General features: G+C 45.4%; 1 protein-coding gene across 4 annotated transcripts; it reads right to left on the bottom strand.

Moving 5' to 3' along the window:
• Nucleotides 1–182: 182 nt before the first annotated feature.
• Nucleotides 183–17,581, bottom strand: AMMECR1L (AMMECR1 like). 4 transcript variants are annotated; one of them, XR_012630030.1, is made up of 9 exons: nucleotides 17,100–17,581; nucleotides 14,205–14,649; nucleotides 9,956–9,994; nucleotides 8,783–8,893; nucleotides 6,851–6,965; nucleotides 6,013–6,103; nucleotides 5,469–5,512; nucleotides 4,933–5,029; nucleotides 183–3,701 (listed from the first exon to the last, which is right to left on the bottom strand). XR_012630030.1 is itself a non-coding variant. In XM_074877818.1 (8 exons), the coding sequence occupies exons 2-8, from the start codon at nucleotides 14,609–14,611 to the stop codon at nucleotides 3,590–3,592; spliced, it is 972 nt and encodes a 323-aa protein (XP_074733919.1). In that variant the 5' UTR covers nucleotides 14,612–14,649; nucleotides 17,100–17,575; the 3' UTR covers nucleotides 183–3,589. The 4 variants fall into 4 exon arrangements, 2 of the variants coding, with proteins under 2 accessions (XP_074733919.1, XP_074733920.1); XM_074877818.1 differs by lacking the exon at nucleotides 5,469–5,512 and having other exon boundaries at nucleotides 17,100–17,575; XR_012630031.1 differs by lacking the exon at nucleotides 183–3,701 and having other exon boundaries at nucleotides 4,976–5,029; nucleotides 5,469–5,682.
• Between the last annotated feature and the right edge of the window lie 688 nt (nucleotides 17,582–18,269).

The raw sequence follows: 18,269 nt of genomic DNA, 5'->3' as shown, positions 1-18,269 counted from the left end.
TCTGTGCTTCCAGACAGCTGTCATCCCATTCTGGCAATCTCCCTGGTTCTGAACATTTAATGTAATTTAGAGGTTTGATATTCATACATGTAGTATATTGTTCATCTTTCTAGATGAGAAAGATTTCATCTTATCCCCCATAAAGGCTGTGAGAAACCATATAAAGAGGACAGTACAAATAATCTTTATCCATTATGGTTTATTCTCTACAATACTTCATTAGAGGATAGAGTTCAATTATTTACACTCAGAAGTTATTATATAGGTAGGAGGCAACCAAGTGTAATACAAAGAATTGGTCTGACATCTCTGCACTGAAGGTCAAAAGAGGTCTCCTGCTTTAAGGAAATAAATTAACCAAAAAAACCCAACAAAACAACATGTAGTTTCCAGAATACAAACAGAAAACAGCACTAATAGTCAGTGAAGATTGCAGATGTTTGTTAATGTACTATGAAAACAAATTATTCTGTGCAAAGGTTAAAACGAACTCAGATTTTCTTACAGATTTTTTTTTTTGTTCTGATAAATTGTAGATATGTGATATTTTGACCATAAAACATTCCCAAACTGAAATGGCCTCAGTTGAGATTGACTGTTGAACATTATGAAAAAAAAGAAGAAAAATTAAGAACCTCACAGTGGAAACATTCCAACACTGACAGACTCCAGTGATCAAAGACATTCTCCTGTAGTTACTGTAAAACAAAGACAATTCATAATTGCAGTGAGATTATTTCTCAGTTGTGGTTGTCATGAGAATAAGCCCTTCTAGACCAAAAGGCACTTGCTTCTAAGGATGAGTTAAAATCCAGATCAAAGCAGGTAACACAGTTGCTTTGAGAAGGAGTAGTTCCAACCTGCTGTCCCAGCCAAGTAACCATGGAGAAATTCTTACATCAATTGGTCACTGATTTTGGTTGCCTCCATCTTGAGACAACTCCAAGTACGTTTTGTTTCTAGTTCACTTCTTTCATCCTTATGCATAGCTGCCATGTAATGATCTAGAAATGGGATTATTTCCTGAGACCACCTGTCCTTGTCATACATTTTTCTGAGCTAACTTAACTACTGACACACTTTTCAACTGATTTTGTAGCTGGACCCTTATGGGAGTAAAGCTGAGAGGGCCTGTTTCTTAGGCAGCAGACCAGTGTTTCTGATTTGCTAGCTTCTCTTCTCACTGCAACAAGACAAGAACACAGTACATATTTAGAGGCATTTTTGTTTGTTTTGTTTTTGTTTTTTTTTTTTAAACAGACTGAGTGGGGAAATGGAAGTGGGAGAGGATAAGGCTTCCCCAGTCCCAAACCATCAAGCCCACTTCAGGCTTAAACCAACCAAGTCACTCAATCCTAAAATTCTGTTCTTTAAAAATGACAGCTAACCCTCCCCACCCCACCCCTTAGTCATCCCCTATTCAAATAAAATGAAATCAGGAAAACACTATACACTGTTGAAGACACAGAACAGGGCAAACATTTGAAAAAAGAAACAATATTGTTGAAAAGCCTGGCACTATATGCCTGCATGACCAGTCTCACTGAGCGTGCTCAGGGGTGAAGTTTTAGCACCATTTTTTTTGCTTTTTTTAAACCTTTTAGAAATTAAATTCTAACATAGAACACTTGAACAGTAATGAGTGTAGCCCTATGTATCATACTGTTTGACAGCTGAAAGGTGAATGGTATGTCCAGAGCTGACCCCACCCTCCCCCATCACTACACGGCACCTGGGAGAGTAATTACAAACCACTCGAGTTTGTAACAAGACTGATTTATTCTCAGCAGCAGGAAATCATGAAACAATCCCTTAAACTTCAATTGCTTTTCAACAACATCACAAGGGAAAAGTGGCAATTTGTAAGAATGACCCAGTACAGGAGGAAAGCTGGGTCGATATTGCACCGTTATCCAGAATAGGACCCCCTCCTTTCCCTCACATCTCTCTCCTCCAGCAGGAGAACGTTACACCAACATGAAGCAAAACTGCACAATTCTATTTGCTTCTCTAGGACCAGAAGGAGCAGCAGCATGCAGTTCTGAGCTTTCTACCAGCCCTATTCCCTGCCATGCCAGGAGAGAATTTCAGGCTTGAAACACCAGCCAATTTTAAAAGCCATCATTACCACACACAAGCAAGCTTTAAAGATGGATGCAACCAAATAGCCATTACTCTGCTATGCACTTGTATCTTCTTTCCTGATCATTGCTGACCCTCCAGAAACTTGGAAAACAAAACAACCTCAAATTATGTTTTGAAGTCCAGTGATCTCATTGAGAGAGTGTCATAATTTAGAGTTTATGACATCCCTCAACGATGCTGCAGAATAACAACTGAGTAACTTATCTTCCTCTTAGAGAGTATTTCTTGTAATCATCAATGATGGAAGAAGAAATACAGAATGCACATTGAGTTCCACACACTTTGGGTAATACAGGTTTCCCCTCTCATTGCCTTGATGTGGTAATGACTAAACTGTATAAGATAACTTACCAGTGAAACTACAGAGCTCTATTCCATAGGCCTGCTATAAACTGGAATACTCACAGTTCTAAAGATCGATAGTCACACCAGAGACAGTGGCTGTCCTATCAAAAGGAAGGTCCCCGAGACGGTTAGCTTAAGTTAAACAAATTTCAGTCACTATCTCGCTTGTATGACTACAGTCAATGAATGACCTGCCAATCCCTCCCCATCCCTAATCCAATCAGGCTCCGTTACAAACATTTGGGCACAAACCTTGGTCGTAACAGAGAAGACTGTCCAGGGACACTCAAGTACATCGTCCTTCGCGCACACAGCAGGTGCCGTGTCGCTCTCTTACAGGCATAACAGCATTCTATTTCATAGCAGGCTACATTACAAAGCACTGTCTAAAAACCCAGAAAACTGTAAACCAAGAAGATTTCTAGAGAATCCAACCTATAGTGGGATCCGATAATTAAAGCCTTCTAGGGTTTATTTAAATAACGGATTCATCTGCAATACCAGCCAAAGGTTTTTCACATCTTTAAGTGTTTTCTGTCCGTGAGGATGGGGTGCTATCCAGATGTTCAACCCTCCCCACTATCATAATGTCCGCCTGTGATGTGTGGGGACTGCAATCAGCTCTCGGTACACAACAGATACCAGAGGTTAAAAAAAATTAAAAAGAACCTAAAAAATGTTTTGTTGGACTCCGTTGCCCAGGCTGCCAGGGGAATGCTCCTACTTGATCTGGGGGGCTTCCATAACGAACAACTCAAGTTTCCGGAGCGTCGGTAACACACAAGAACGGATCAGTCCGAAGTGGCACTTTCACTCCTAGAGGTCTTCTGCACCTCACGACAGTTCGCAGGCATGGAGCCCCGATCCAACTGGACCCCCGCTCGGAGGGAAGGCTGAGATAAGGCTTGGGCCCCTGAAGTTCTGTCATGCTCCCATCCTCCCCCCAGGTCAGCTGGAAGGCAGACTTGGCAACGGAAGCTAGCATCATAAAATGGTGCAGTAATAGAAGTAACTGGACCAGGAAGAAGAGGCATCTGCCCCAATGATGTCGTAGCCGTTGGCAGCAACTGGGGAGTGGGACTGGTCATGCAGCCGTGTGTCAGGAGTAATGATTGTAGAGGGGCGGGGCATGAAGAGTGCCATTCTGGAAACAATGCTGACGGGAAGCCATGTATTCTGCATAACTGATTGTCACCTTCTCACTGCGGTACCTATGGGAACAGCATCAGAAAAAAAATAACGTCAACAGACTATGCCGTATGAAGGGACTAGACACAAAAAACATTCATCCCAGATCACCTTTTCGCTCACAGCCAATACTGACCAAGAGGAACCCACTACTTTCTTTGATACTGCCTCATGCAGTAGTCTGAATAACCCATCCAAGCTTGAATTAGCTTCAGTGCCCCAAAAGTTGAGCCCTATTCAAGGCAATCATAATTAAAGGGACTCCTGAAGTACCACACAGGAAACAAATGATCAATTTGTATTATTTTAATCCACTTGCTGTGGAACAAAAAAAAAGGGCATGAAAAGTTTGTTGGAAGAAGACTCAGTTTCAGAGACTAAATAACCAGTACTTCACTATTATTTACTTTTGTGGTTATCATCTTCACATTTAGAAAGGCTAGCGAAAGGAAATCATGGAGAATTGGGTAAAGGGCAGTTTATCATAGCATGTGTGCGGCTTAGTCCACATTGTACAATCCGAATTCACAAAAGGTGAAGTCTCTTCTGAGAGACCAGAGATTTCCAGGTGCTTCTAAAGCACGCTAACCAACAGGCAACTTCAAAGGGGTCGTGAATTGCACTAAGTCCATGTTACACCAGATTTTAATGAAAACATTCATCCTGTCCTCTCCTGTTAAAAAAAACCCTGCATACCCACCTCATTTCTCCAGAGGTAAGGAATGACCTGATAAATTAGTGCTTCTATACAAAACCAGAATGTCCCAATTTTTACTAACATAAAGGGAGCTGAAACCAATAGGACAGCTGGGGGTATAGAAAAGCAAGCAAATTCTGAAAACCAGCCAAATTTGAGTGTGGTTTGGTTTTAAGACAGCTGCCACCTCCAAATAGCTACACCATCCACAGATGAGCACACTGAGAAAAGGAAGTCCATTGTAAAAATAGAGAAAAATCAACCTTTTTAACTTTCAAAGGCTCTGCTTCTTTTGATCCTTCATGTGGATGATAATATTAAAACCAGTGGCACTTCTCTCAGAAAATGCTAACTTCGATCCTCTATGGACCAAACATATTGCACTTCATTCCACACACATTATATGCCTAGCATTTATGTGGCATTTATGATTTTGTCCTTCAGGCTACACCTCTTCTCTGAAAGAAGCATGAAGATTTACATCAAGCACAAATACTTTAAATTACCCACAAAACACTATAAAGTAAAATTAAAAGATGACAAATCTATCTGCTTACCTGGTGAGTTTAATCGTTTTCCTAAAATCATTGGTAATCGGAGCCTTAAAACCACCTTTCCTGAGTAAGGAGTCTATGGTCTGGATCTGATCCCAGTCTATTGAAAAATAGAAGCAAGGGAAATTTTTCAATATAAAAATGTTTCAAAAAGATAAGAGATGCATTAAAAGGCCTCTAGAAAAGCAAACAACTAAACAGGAAACTTTGAGCTTTAGAAATACCAGTGTTGAACTGGACATACATGGTCTTATGCATGCACACTACCTGCACATGCCAGCCCCTTTTAACTCATACTGGAACTGGTCTATAAAACAGTAACTCTATTTTCTATTTGACCTCTCTTCTTGCAAAGGTCTGTGCCTTGCTTCTGTTGCAGGGACCCCAAACTGTTTTATCACCTGCCACTCAAGTTTAGCTCTCTAAGCCTTAAAATAAGATAATACTTAGCTCTTTACATAGACAAATTGGGATCAACCTGATGCTCTAGTGATAGCACAGTGCACTGCTATGTGAGAGATCAGAGTTAAAATTCCTACCTTAGTCTTTTGCCCCAGAGCCAGGAGGATGCGACCACTCCACTCTGCTAGGTGGAGGAAAGGAGGCAATATTTTGAGCAGTTACCATGGTGACCGCTACTATATTTGAGTGGGAAGTGTGCTCCAGAGGGGCCCTGTTTCCTGCCCTCATCTGGAGGATGCTACTTTAGCAAGAATGAGGAGGAAAGGGACTCTCCTGTTGGTGCTGTGCAGCCTGCAGTTATCCTAGTTGGTGGGAGAAACATAGAAGAGGAAAGATGCAACGCTGAATGAAGCTGGAAGATCCATACTTTGAGATCCTCTATTTCTTAAGCCCTAAAACATTTTTTACTCTAAGATACAACTGTGCACAGATGTGGGATGAAAGGCCAGATGAAAACCCAGCAGCAGCTGTATCAAGGGTCAGTTATCCAGATTAAGCCTGGTGGCTCCATGGCACTGCTATGAGGATAGCATTGCAATCCAAACCCAAAATCCATAGATTTATGTTACCCAATTCTGTGACACAACGTGTTGACATGTTTGGCTGCCATCTCAAACCCACCTTGTTCCTTAGCAACCTCAGGTAAATACGTGGCTGTGCGTTTGACACCTTTCTCATTGATGAACTCTATTCTGATCCCATGGATCCCAACCTATAGATGGAAATGAACAGCCAAGTAAGAGGTGTTTGCTAGCACTGAGTCCATGATCGAGTTGTCATTCCCACAACACTGTGAATCTCTCTCTCTCTCTCTGGCCAGTTTGGCTTTTGCCTGGATAAGGTTCCCCAGTGTCTGTCCTTGCCAGGCAGGTCTCGCAAGTTGCCCTCTTAGCAGCATAAGGGACTGCTACCACCCTTCCCGGATGAGCCTAACAGTCTCCCTGCCACTTCTCCTGCAGTAAGTCTTGTCAGAAGTCTGACAGTTTTCCATCTCTTACGCTGGCCAAGACAGACACGCTCTCTACACAGGAGCCATGCCTAAAACAGCCAAACCACAAACTCTATTTAATCCTTCTTGAACTAAACACACTTCCATGTACAAGGCCCTAAAAATGATTGATATCGTCAGACTTAACTACTTTTTTATTCCCAGTTTCTATTCACAGCATCAAAATTCTTCCCAGGTTTTTACTTATGTATTTACACTCACCTCCTATTGGGCCAAATCCATAAAACACTTTCACATCTCTTTCATTACCACTCAGATCCCCTCCCAAGCAAAAGCATACTGCTAGCCCATCCTCTTCCTCCCTTCTAGTTTTCCAGCCCCATTTCTCCTATTCCCAGTTTCTTCTATCCCCGTACACCCCTGTAACGAAGGAGACACATCACCATGTACTAACCCGAACCCGAACGGAACGAGAGAGTGATGCAGAGTTCCAAATGCACCTGTTCTCACCTCCCAGTCCAGGTAGTCACTGGCATCCTCAAAGTTAGTGAGGAGGGAGACAGAGCAGAAGAGTTTGGGCAGCTCCTCGCGGGTCAGGGGGGGGAATCGGCTGTCCTTAAGTGCACTAAAGGAAAGAGAAGATATATTGCCTAAAACAAGCACCAAATTAAAGTGTCAGATGCTCAATTATTTCCTTTTTGATTATGCCTCCATGAAACATGTTTCTTTTTGCTACCACAGTGTCCTGGATTCAGCTGGGATAGAGTTATTTTTCTTCCTAGTAGCTGGTACAGTGCTGCGTTTTGGTTTTAGTGTGAGAATAATGTTGATAACACACTGATGCTTTAGTTGTTGCTAAGCAGTGCTTATCCTAAGTTAAGGATTTTACAGTTTCCCATGCTCTGCCAGCGAGGGGGTGCACAAGAAGCCGGGAGGGAGCACGGCCAGGAGAGCTGACCCAAACTACCCAAAGAGATATTCCATACCACAGGGCATCATCCCCAGCACATAAACTGGGGGGAGTTGGCTGGGAGGAGTGGATCACTGCTCGGGCATCGGTCAGCAGGTGGTGAGCAACTGCACTGTGATCACTCGTCTTTTCTTGGGTTTTATTTCTCTCTCTTTTTCATAAAATAGAATCACAGAATGGTTTGGGTTGCAAGGGACCTTAAAGCTCATCTAGTTCCAACCCCCTGCCACGGGCAGGGACACCTTCCACTAGCCCAGGTTGCCCAAAGCCCCATCCAACCTGGCCTTGAACACTGCCAGGGAGGGGGCAGCCACAGCTTCTCTGGGCAACCTGTGCCAGGGCCTCACCACTCTCACAAGGAAGAATTTCTTCCTTATATCTAATCTAAATCTGCCCTCTGTCAGTTTAAAACTGTTACCCTCCATCCCATCCTTACACCCCCTGATAAAGAGTCGTCCCCTCCCCATCTATCCTGTAGTCCCTTTCAGTACTGGGAGGCTGCTATAAGGCCTCCCTGGAGCCTTCTCTTCTCCAGGCTGAACATCCCCAACTCTCTCAGCCTGTCCTCACAGGGGAGCTGCTCCAGCCCCTGATCATCTTTGTGGCCTCCTCTGGCCCCGCTCGAGCAGGTCCATGTCCTTCTGATGTTGGTGCCCCGAGAGCTGGACACAGCACTGCAGGGGGGGTCTCACGAGAGCAGAGTAGAGGTGGAGAATCCCCCCCCTTGCCCTGCTGGCCACACTGCTCTGGATGCAGCCCAGGACACGGTTGGCTTTCTGGCCTGTGAGCACACGTTGCTGGCTCACAGTCAGTTTTCCATCCACTAATACCTTCTCCTCAGGGCTGCTTGCCATCCGCTCATCACACAGCGTGGAGTTGTGCATGAGTTTTGTTATACTCCTTTTCATTACAATTATTATTATGATGATTGTTACTACTGTTTTTAATTCTATTTGAATTATTAAACTGTTCTTATCTCAACCCATGAGTTTTACTTTTTTTTGATTCTCCCCCCCATCCCACTGGGAGTGGGAAAAGTGAGCGAGAGGCTGCATGGTGCTTAATTGCTGGCCGGGGTTAAACCACGACATGCAGAGAAAGTGATCTGCATCTCTTCCTAATCTAACGAACTGTATTATGCAAACACCAGTGCAAGCTTCCTGATGCTGTCCTCCACTTACTGCCGTTGGAGAGAAATTATGTGCTACATAAGATGTCAAAACTGTTAGTATGCAAAATAGATTCGACATTAGCCTTAAAAGGTCAACCAAAATTCACCTGTTGCAAAGATGTTCCACTAAATCCTGATATATTAACTCACCCTAACTATCATATATTTGTCAGGTTTATTTTATTGTGAAGCATATTAAATTGAACTATGCCAATCCAACATCTTAACCTTGAATCCTTACAGATCTTCAGCAAATGAAACTAATTTCAGATTTATTCAGATTAATTTTCAACATAATTACCTGGTTAATGTGTATTCCCTGAGTCCTGAGTGAAGATTCATGGCTGAAAAGGTCCCAATGCAGCCACGAAGCCGCTTGTCTCGCCCCGTCTTCCACGTCACAAAGAGTGGACTGAGAAGGCAAAAAAGAGAAATACTCCAGCCTCTAGAGATATTTGGTTGCCAAGGGGAGACCAACAGGGTGTAAAAGAGCACGTATGCGTTCACTTTCTTTCTCTCCCTCTAATAAACCCCAATAAGCATGTTTTCTCACCTGCTATCTAGCAGTAATAAAACCCCACACCCACACACCCCCAAATGCAAAAACCCAGCATCTCCCCCCAGCTCTTCAGTATGCTCCTCCCTCTCCACCAGTACTCCGTAAGCCCTCCACCAGCACCTTCCTGGTCAGTCTCTGCGCTGTCTTCTGATGAGTGATATGGTTATTTGGCCCCACTGATTACCTCTGAGTAACGGCCCCACTCAGTAGCATCCACTAGTTTACATGACAACCCAAAGAAAAATGAATATAGGTGAAGCAAATAAGATTACTTATTTATAGTACCGCTGAACATGAAAGATCCCCAAGCATTCTGCAAATCATCTATAATTCAGGTTTGCGATAAAAGCTTTTCTTTTTTTTTAAAGGGATAAAAAGCAAGCCTAGTTGTTTTTCCCCTGTTATTTCCATGAGGATCTGACTTCTGGGTGCTCAAACAGTTCATGCTCACATCTTTTGCTTACCTTACATTTGATTTATATTTACACATATTCTTTCCTGTTGAACACATATCTAAATCACTGTATTGTTCCTACTCAAACATCACATGGATTTCCATTTTCCTGTCTACTATCACAAATTTACAGGCATAACAGAAGATTCTCAAATTCAGCAGGCTCATTTCAATCTGTTAAACTAAAAGCCATGATTAAGCCTCAAAGAACAAGAAGTTCAGAACAACAGTATTCAGAAGAGCTCTGTGAAGAGGTAAACAGGTAAAGATGACTGTGACTGTTAAATGCAAAAAGTTCACTTCTACAAAAACTGAGTGAAATTGCAAACAGCTGGTAGAGAAAAACAGTAAAGAAAGGATGGTGGTGGCTGCAGCTCTACAAGAATTTCTGAACATCTGGAAAATTCTGCAAGGCAACTGATGATGCTGATTAATTATAAAAACAGGATGAATGATCTTACTTTTTCAGATTACAGAGTACTGAATACAAGATCTGGTCACTGCGAACCCAAGCATAAATGAGACAGATCGTCATTAGTGATTCCAAACATCAGTCTGCGGATTTCTATTGAACTTTAAAAGATAAGTAACGTGACAGAAAACATGCAGCATTAAGAAAATAACTTTCTGAGATTAAGCAAACATTGAAAGGAGTTCTAAAACATGAAAACAGAATAACTGATTCTACAACAGAGCTCAGACACTTACTTTCCTCAAACTCTTGAAGCTCTTGTAAGGAATATATCTTTGCAGCAAACATTACAAAAAATACTAAGAGATTCTGTTGGGAGAACAAAAGCAGCATGGAGTGTGGACGACTTCTCAAATACAGGCAACAGAGCTTCTTATGTCTAAGCAGTTAAAACATAATTTAAACTGTAGTGACAAAGCAATGCCCAGTGATATTCCTCAAAGCAACAATGGAATTAAAAAACTCTATCACAGCATAAATCCATCATTCAGGATCTAGTTACCAGCTGTGACCTACAGCAGAAGTACTGCCCAAAATAGCAAATAGCCTTTAAGTGATAATTGTTAAGTACTTTCCCACAGAGGAAGCAGAAACATTCTTCCACAACCACCAGCCACCTTACAGTTGCTTGACCAAGACAGAGGATTTACTGTTCTAGTTTTCCAGCACCACTTCAAGGCACTTGCAGGATATCATTCCTCTACAATTTCATCTAGCTACCATATGTTGAAACAGAAAACAGAAACAGAGCGTAAGAAAATACATTAGAAAGCTTACCAAAAAAAAGATACTAAACTTACAGAGGAGATTTCTGGATAACATTATTATCACAAGCTCAATGGAAATTTTGCTTAATCTAATTAAAGTTTTGAAACCGTTACTTAGCCCATGTGACACCCCAAACAGAAAAGGGAAGGGAGAAAATGAAAAGCGTCACTGACAGAATACAAATCTAAGTAAGTTCCTTCTCTTCTTCGATTCAAATTACAGGTTCACATTTCCAATTCACCTCTTTCCCCTTCCAAAGAAAAAAAAAAAGATGTTTCCACTGAGCTGTGACACAGCTTTCTGTGTCTATAATAGAAGAGATATTACCAGAAAGGACAGGATAATTACATTCAGAAGGCTGTCATATTTTAAAATATCTTAAAGCACATTTCAAACAATTTTTCACTGTGGTCATAACTACTGAGGCATTAAAAAAAACCTATATGATTTTGCACAAGTATATAAACTTTCACTATTATAAAGTTTTTCACTGTAGAAAAGATGTTGTTTCTGTATCTGAAGAATAAAAACACTTAGCAAATCGCAGGTGCAGCTGACAATAAGTCATAGCCCCTCCCTGAAAAGTGTATTTCCCAGATGTACTGAGAAAAGTCACAACAATCTTTTGCCCATGTTCACCCAAGAGCACTTACCGGTACTTTGCATATCCTCAGCAGATTATGGCAACTATTTCTCCCCTAGCCACAACGTCCTACTTAGGTGTGTTTGACGAGGGTGCGCTAGGCTGAGAGGGGAATTTCAGCAACTAAAAACTAGCTCTGCCAAGTGCAACTACAAAGAGAATTTTAAAGTAGCAAAATATAGTCCGTTCAAATCAGAATTTAGCTCGCACTAGGAAGAAACCTATTACAGTATGGATTTTTTTGATGCAAGTATCTTACTATTTGTCTTGCACAGCAACTAGAAACTTGCATGGTGTAGTTTAGTAGGAGTTTGTAATACCTACTATTAACAAAATCAAAGACTGAAGTACAAAAGTGGAAGAAGTAGCCAATTAACTATTTGCATGCCATACAGGTTCAAAATTGTAATTTTTTCCCATAACCTGAATAGCAAAGGGGTTATTTTCTTCATTTACCAAGTTAATTCAGACATAACTATGAGTCTTGCAATGCCACCTCCTCTACATTGATTTCTGAATGTCACTGCTAACATGTACATAAGGTTCCCTTACTCCATAGATATCTACCAGGTCTGTAATTCCCATCAAGATTGTTGTCCATGTGCATATCCTCTCAAGCTGGTAACTGGAATTCACAATGGTTTTCAAGTCATAACCCCGTAACTTTTATGTTATTACCCTGTTTATGCAGAATCCTGACCTTCACGACTACTCTTATTTTTACTTTAGGGTTCATCACCAACTTAAAAGATCTGTTATCTGAGAAATAGGTCAGGACAAACCTGTGCATCTTTCTTTTCCATCCATCAACAGTCTCTATTCTGTCTGTCCAGAGAGACTTCTGGTATATACCTTTGTTTTGTTCAAAGATTTCTTACATTGACAGCAATTATGTTACAAAGGACAACAATACAAATTATTTATGTATTCTCACTTTGCTTACTCTTATGTTTGATAACATTTGGCTTGAAGTTCATTACATTACTGTCACAGGTGTGACAAATCATCCCCATGTGCTGCTCTACAAGAGCGCAAACCCCATGCTTTTCCCTGGGGTACATACAACTATTTGCTAGAAGCAACAGCATAAATGCTGAAACACAAGAAAATTCAGGTATGCATTTGCCCGGAGGGGAAGAAAAGAGAAGAACTGGTTTTGCTGTGGAGTGCTAATCGAAAGACTTTTAAATTATCAGCACAGAAATGCCCAATGAATTATTTTTAACTTTTCAAATTTGGGCATAAAATTCAATGCTGATATTCCTGACAGAATGCCCTTTTTGAGACTAGTCCACAGAAACAGCAACAAAATCCAGCTAGAAATCTCCTTTAACACAAAAATAATGAAGCTGTATAAAATAATCTCTCTGACTTAAGAACAGAACAACAACCAAAAAACCCCACTGCATTCCAAGTGACAAAATAATAGCAGACTACAGTATCATTTTCTAAAAGGAGCCTCTTTAGTATGAAAAACAACAGAAAAATATTTCAGTCTGGGGAGTCCCTGGAACTATTCTATATTCTAGTCCAGAGTATTTCTCCATTCACTTGTATTTACAATATTAAACAGCTTAGCCTGCATGCAGAACATGTATCCATAATCCTGCTCAGATAATAACTGCATGGAAGCACAACCTACATCTACACCGACAACCAATAAGGTGGGGAGACATTCAATACACGGAAAAAGTCCTTGACCTGTTTAAGCCATTGTTCCTTTACATCAATTTAAAATTCATTAACTTAAATTACGGATGTCAACAACTTTTTATTTTATCTATTGTTCTGGAGGTGGCCCCTGGAGGAGTGTCAGAAGGTGTATCTGTCATTGATTTTTCCCATATAATTCTTCCACCAAACATTTTAACAACATTAACATTTCCACACCTACGCATTCAACCTTCAGATAAACATTAGCTAAATCTCACCAAAGCGAAATACCTTCATAAATCCTTCTCCTCACTTCTTCTCACACACACCTCCTTTCTTCTTAACCTTGGTATCATCCTTGAAAGCTAACTCTCCATTTCTCCCCATACTGCCCAACTAGCACTATCTCCGTAACAGTTTTTCAGTTCCACAGCTGGCATATTTTTGGTTCCCCTCCCTGCTAAACCCATTAACTTGGACAGCTGAACACCCTTGTGAGTGTCCCTGTCCAATGCTCACCAGCTCAGCATTTGTTTCAGGATGAGCCAGAAACTTGTTTCAACTTCTTACTTTATTCCCTTGCCATTTGCTTTGCAGAAGGAAGTCTATTCCCTTTGTCCCTTCATGAAGTTAGTGCCTGACATTTGAAGCAGGATCCTTTTCAGATTAATGACATTATTTTACTGTTTTCTGAAAACTCTAATTTCAGTTTCACTTATTCTTTTAGTACAATTTTATGGGAGGCACAGTGCAGTTAATTTTTTGCAGAGGAATCTATTTACAGAGAAGGGAGCAAACTTTAACAGAATGTTATCGCGGAGTGGGTTTGCACTCCTTGATAAAGTATGCAAGGTCTCATGCAACACATCAGACTGTGAGCTGAAGAAGCACACTTCCTCATATTTTGCCTAGCTCTCTTTATGTAGAGCATGCTCTCCCTTGAAGGCCATTCTTCAAAGCTCCACTCATCTCCACCAACAAACATAACAGAATATTTGTACTCTTTTGTGTACTTTTTGTTTCTGGTAGACAAAGCAAGCAGCAGAATGCCCCCCCTTCCTCCCTGCACACCAGTTTTCCCATTCTCCAGAGGAAGCCCTTCGTCCCTCCCCAACCAAACCACAGCTCTGGACGCTGGTTTCTCAGCTTTCCTCCCGCACATGGATTTACTCACTAGGGGTCATTGGTAAATCGAGGAAGTCGTGGCTGAGGGAAACCATAGAGATGACAGTAGAGTACATCAAAGCAGTAGCAGCACATCTCCGCTGTCACCACCAGGTTCTTGGTGCTGTTGGCAGTTCCATTGGGCCGAGTAAGTGGGCTCAGAGCTCCTGAAGTGGGATTCATTCGAGTAATTGGGGAATTTCCTGGGCCCAAAGTCAAGTCAGATACATTCTCCCTTCCATTATTCCCGTCTGTATGCTGGTGGTTCTGAAGAGGACCTGAACTGGAGCCTGGTACAGTTGTGGCCTGATTCCCATGACTGTGCGTTCCACTCCCAGACAATTTGGGCTTCTTTACCCCACAACAGCCAGCTGCCAGCTTGGGCTCAAGTGGAGGAACACAGCGTCTTTTTCCCATCCTGCTTCAAAACTCGCTGCCTGGAGCACTGCAGAACCCTGGCAGGGAGGGTGTGGGGGAGAAAAAAAGCAATACACAAAACAGTTACAGGTGAAAAACCAACAGCTGCTTCTCTGCTTTCTGCTAAGGTGTCAGAGAAGTTTGCTTTTGCAATAAAAAAAGGAAGAAAACCCTTGCAGCGTGCAACTAATTACAGAACTAAAGCCAGTTCAGCAAGCAGAATGGGTGTTTTTACACATAAATTGAAAGAGTACGTACGCAACATGCATGAAATCACACGTTTAAAGTTATTGGTGAGGTGTACTGAACACGTTAACAGGCAGCTCGTCACAAAAAAACCCATAACCAGCCTTCCCATACAGGGAATGAAACTGTGGGAAACAGAAGAAAAACAAAGACTTAGACTACAGATATACCCCGGCCACTGCTTTTCTGGATCACCCGTTCCCACTCGGTCAGTGCTTGCACCAGTGGCAAACAAGCCGTTGAAAAAACACAAGTGCACTTCCCCATTCTCAACAGAATAGTGACAACAACTCCGAATGACACCTTCAGGGTTGGACTCCCAGGGGTGCTGCCCTTGATTTCGCACTAGCCTAAGCAAGACACAGAGAGAGGCTACAAGCATCAAACCACCATTTTCTAAACAACAGGCTATTTTCCAGACCCCGTGAACTGGAATCTGCGTTTACTTTCTAGGATTAAGTAAATCAATAGGGCTTATAAGTAAATGCGTAGGGGGTACAGTCAGGATACGCAGGAGAGGAAGAGCTGAAGACTGCTCACACTCTGAACAGAGGGAAGCCGTAATGACAGGAAACATACGGTATAAAAAAAAGTGTTTTGCTTGCAAAGAAGAGAATGCTAGCTCTTGCATCACAAGAAGGGGTGGAACAAACACAGGGAAGAAAGCCTATGCAGACAAAAATGAACGAAGATGATCAGCAAGGACCACACGTCAATGGTGGGAACTTAAGCACAATACCATCATCACCATGAGATCTAAACACACAAAAGGAGGGAAAAACAGTTCCCTATCTGTCAAATGGGGCTAAAAGCACAGACATGTAAGTCACAGAGCACACCACAGAGAACTGGAAGGCACACTCTGCTCTTGTGAGTACCAGGCTGCTACTTTAGCCACCAGAGCATCCCTCCGGCTCTTCCAAGTATTTAACGGATGGCTGAACTGACAGCACATACAGAGAACAGGGGGATGTGACATGCACTGAAATTCATGGTGTGATGACTCCCTCCCTCCTCTGCACGTGCAAACAATGTAAACTTTATCCATGAAGTTTCATCAGCCATCTTAAGAGTCGTACGATCCTGAACTGAACCAGAACTGGTGTAAGACATGTTGAGAGACGTGCCTCTCACCACAAAACACGTACACTTGCAGTGCTTACTCTGTTTAGGAATCTTCACCTCAAGGTTTTAGAAAAATAATCTGCATAAGGGACAATTTACAAGACCTAATGAAATTATCCTTTTTCCTTTGATCTCTATCTTTGTAATTAAAAAAAAAAAAACACAGGAGAAAGAAAAGTGTAACTTTGACAAAGTGAACATGTAATTTTTTCAGTGCCTATTAAAAGTTATCTACTACGGCTCAGTGAAGCTGGTGGGATAGATGAGCCTCTTCAAGTTATCACCAAAGGCATGCCACGTTTCGGGGGAAAAATAAGTATTTATTTGAAACCATAACTCTTCATTTTAAATTGAAGACGTGGCGGGGGGCAGAAAAGAGGTCTTCTCCATTTATCCTCCTCTGCAGCAGGCAGAAGGGGCCTAACAAAGGCGGCTGCACCGGTCGGCTCCGGCGAAGGGCACCGCTTCCCCGCCGCGGGAGGCCTCCGCCGGCCCCCCGCCCCCCGGCTCACTCGGCCCAGGGCAGCAACTTCTGCAGCGAACAACGCGCTTTGGCCGCGAACGCAGCCCCGGCGAGGCGCCGCCTCTGCCCGGGGCCCCAGCCCGCTACTTCGTGCCGGGACCCGGAGCCGCGGCGCAGCGCCCCGAGCTCTGCCCTGCGGCCGGGGGGTGCCACCCGCGCTCCCCCCGCGCTGCCGGCGCGGCCCGCCCGCCCCGCGGCACAGCGGGAAGAGCCGCCCCCCCTCCCCTGGCGCCGGGGTAGCCCCGCGCCGCCCCCCCGCGGAGCGCCGGGGCCGGCCGGGCCCCGCCGCGGCACAGCGGGACGAGCCCCGCGCGCCCGGACACAAACTTTCCGGCGGCGTTCCGGGGGTCCCCGCCAGCCCCGCCGGGGGCCGCGGCCCAGGAGACCCCGCAGCCCCCCCCGCGCCCCGGCCCGGCTTTCCCGGGGGGCGCAGCCGCCCCCCCGCCCACCTCCCCCGCCGGGGCAGAACCGCCGCCGCCAGGGGGCGCCAGGGAGCGGGAGCCCCCCCCGCTCCGTTGACCCCTTCCCTGTCGCCGGGGCGGGCGGGACGCCGGTGCCTTCCCCCCCCCCCGCCCCCCCCTCAGGCTCGCCCACCTCCTGCACCCGTCCCGGGCCGGACGCGGCTTCTCCTCCGCCTCAGCCCAGCCGCCGCCGCTGCTGCCCCGCCGCCGCCACCTCCTCCTTCTCCCGCCTCATGGAGCCATGGGCCTGGGCGAGGCTCCCCAGAGAAGCGGGCCCGGCGGGCGGGGGGAGGGCGGCAGGGCCCGCCGCGGCCGGGCCGGGCTTCCCGGGGCCGCCGGGCAGCGAGGGGAGCTGGAGGACTGGAGCGAGGCCGAGGGAAGGTCCTCCGCTATCCCGGCAGCCTCCTCCCTGCTCGTGAGGTAATGAGGGAAAAATGTACATAGTCCGCCAGCCTCCCGTCGGCCCCGCGGTGCCAGCGCGACCATAGAGAAGGGAGGACACTCTTCCCCCCTCGGAACCATAGATACCGGGGACTTCCGCTCCCGCTCGGAGGAGGCGCGGGGCCGGGGTCCCCTCCCCGTCACGTGACGGCCCGCACGTGCGAGGACAAACAGTCTGGGGGCGGGCGGGGCCACTGGCGCGCGGGGCTCCCCCGCCCCCGGCTGCGCGCGGGCCCGGGGCGGGGCGGGCGGGGCGGGGCCGCCCTCACGTGGAGGGGGCGCCGCTCTCCCATTGGCCAGCAGGCGCTGTGACGGGTTGTCCAGCGGAGGGAACAGCCAATCCGCGGCTGGGGGCGGGAAGCCCTCGCCGCTGGCCTGTCCCCACCCCCGCCCCGACCTCTCCGCATCCTCCGCCCGGTTCCCAGGGCCTTGGTCCGTCCCGCCGCGCGGGGGCGCAGCGCCTGGCAGCGCTCCCGCCTCCGGGGCCGGGCAGCGGCGAGGCGGGGGGGTGTTGGTCCGTCCCGGCCCCCCCTCACGGCCGGGGAGAGCCGCGGGGACCCCCGGCCTGGCCCAGCCCGGGCAGGAGCGTCCCGGTGAGGAGGCGGGCAGCCCCGAGGCCTGTTCCGCCCAGTGTAAGTAGAGACACGGCCCCTCCCAGGGGTTCCTGCCTCCAGCCGGGCAGGGTGGGGCGGCAACAAGGGCAAACCGAAAATAATTTTCAGTTTAGGCAGGCGGCTTCTGGCGCGGTGGCTTTTGCTTGCAAAGCCACTTGTAAAAATAGCCGTGCCCGCCGAGCGGGTGTTATTTACAGGGAGATGTATAACACGTTTCTAGCAGTGTCACAACTGCACCAGAGAAAAAC

This window comes from Strix uralensis, chromosome 9, assembly GCF_047716275.1.
Source record: "Strix uralensis isolate ZFMK-TIS-50842 chromosome 9, bStrUra1, whole genome shotgun sequence".
Lineage (NCBI taxonomy): Eukaryota > Metazoa > Chordata > Aves > Strigiformes > Strigidae > Strix > Strix uralensis.
This window is presented reverse-complemented; position numbering and strand designations above follow the sequence as displayed.

What these genes read in the sequence shown, in the direction of transcription:
- AMMECR1L (XM_074877818.1), bottom strand. Translation starts at nt 14,611, where the DNA reads ATGGGAAAAAGACGCTGTGTTCCTCCACTTGAGCCCAAGCTGGCAGCT. An exon ending in CGATTTACCAATGACCCCTA is followed by an intron (nt 9,995 to 14,204) that starts GTGAGTAAATCC and finishes TTGGGTTCGCAG; the next exon opens with TGACCAGATCTTGTATTCAG. An exon ending in TGAGGTTGCTAAGGAACAAG is followed by an intron (nt 5,030 to 6,012) that starts GTGGGTTTGAGA and finishes ATTTTTCAATAG; the next exon opens with ACTGGGATCAGATCCAGACC.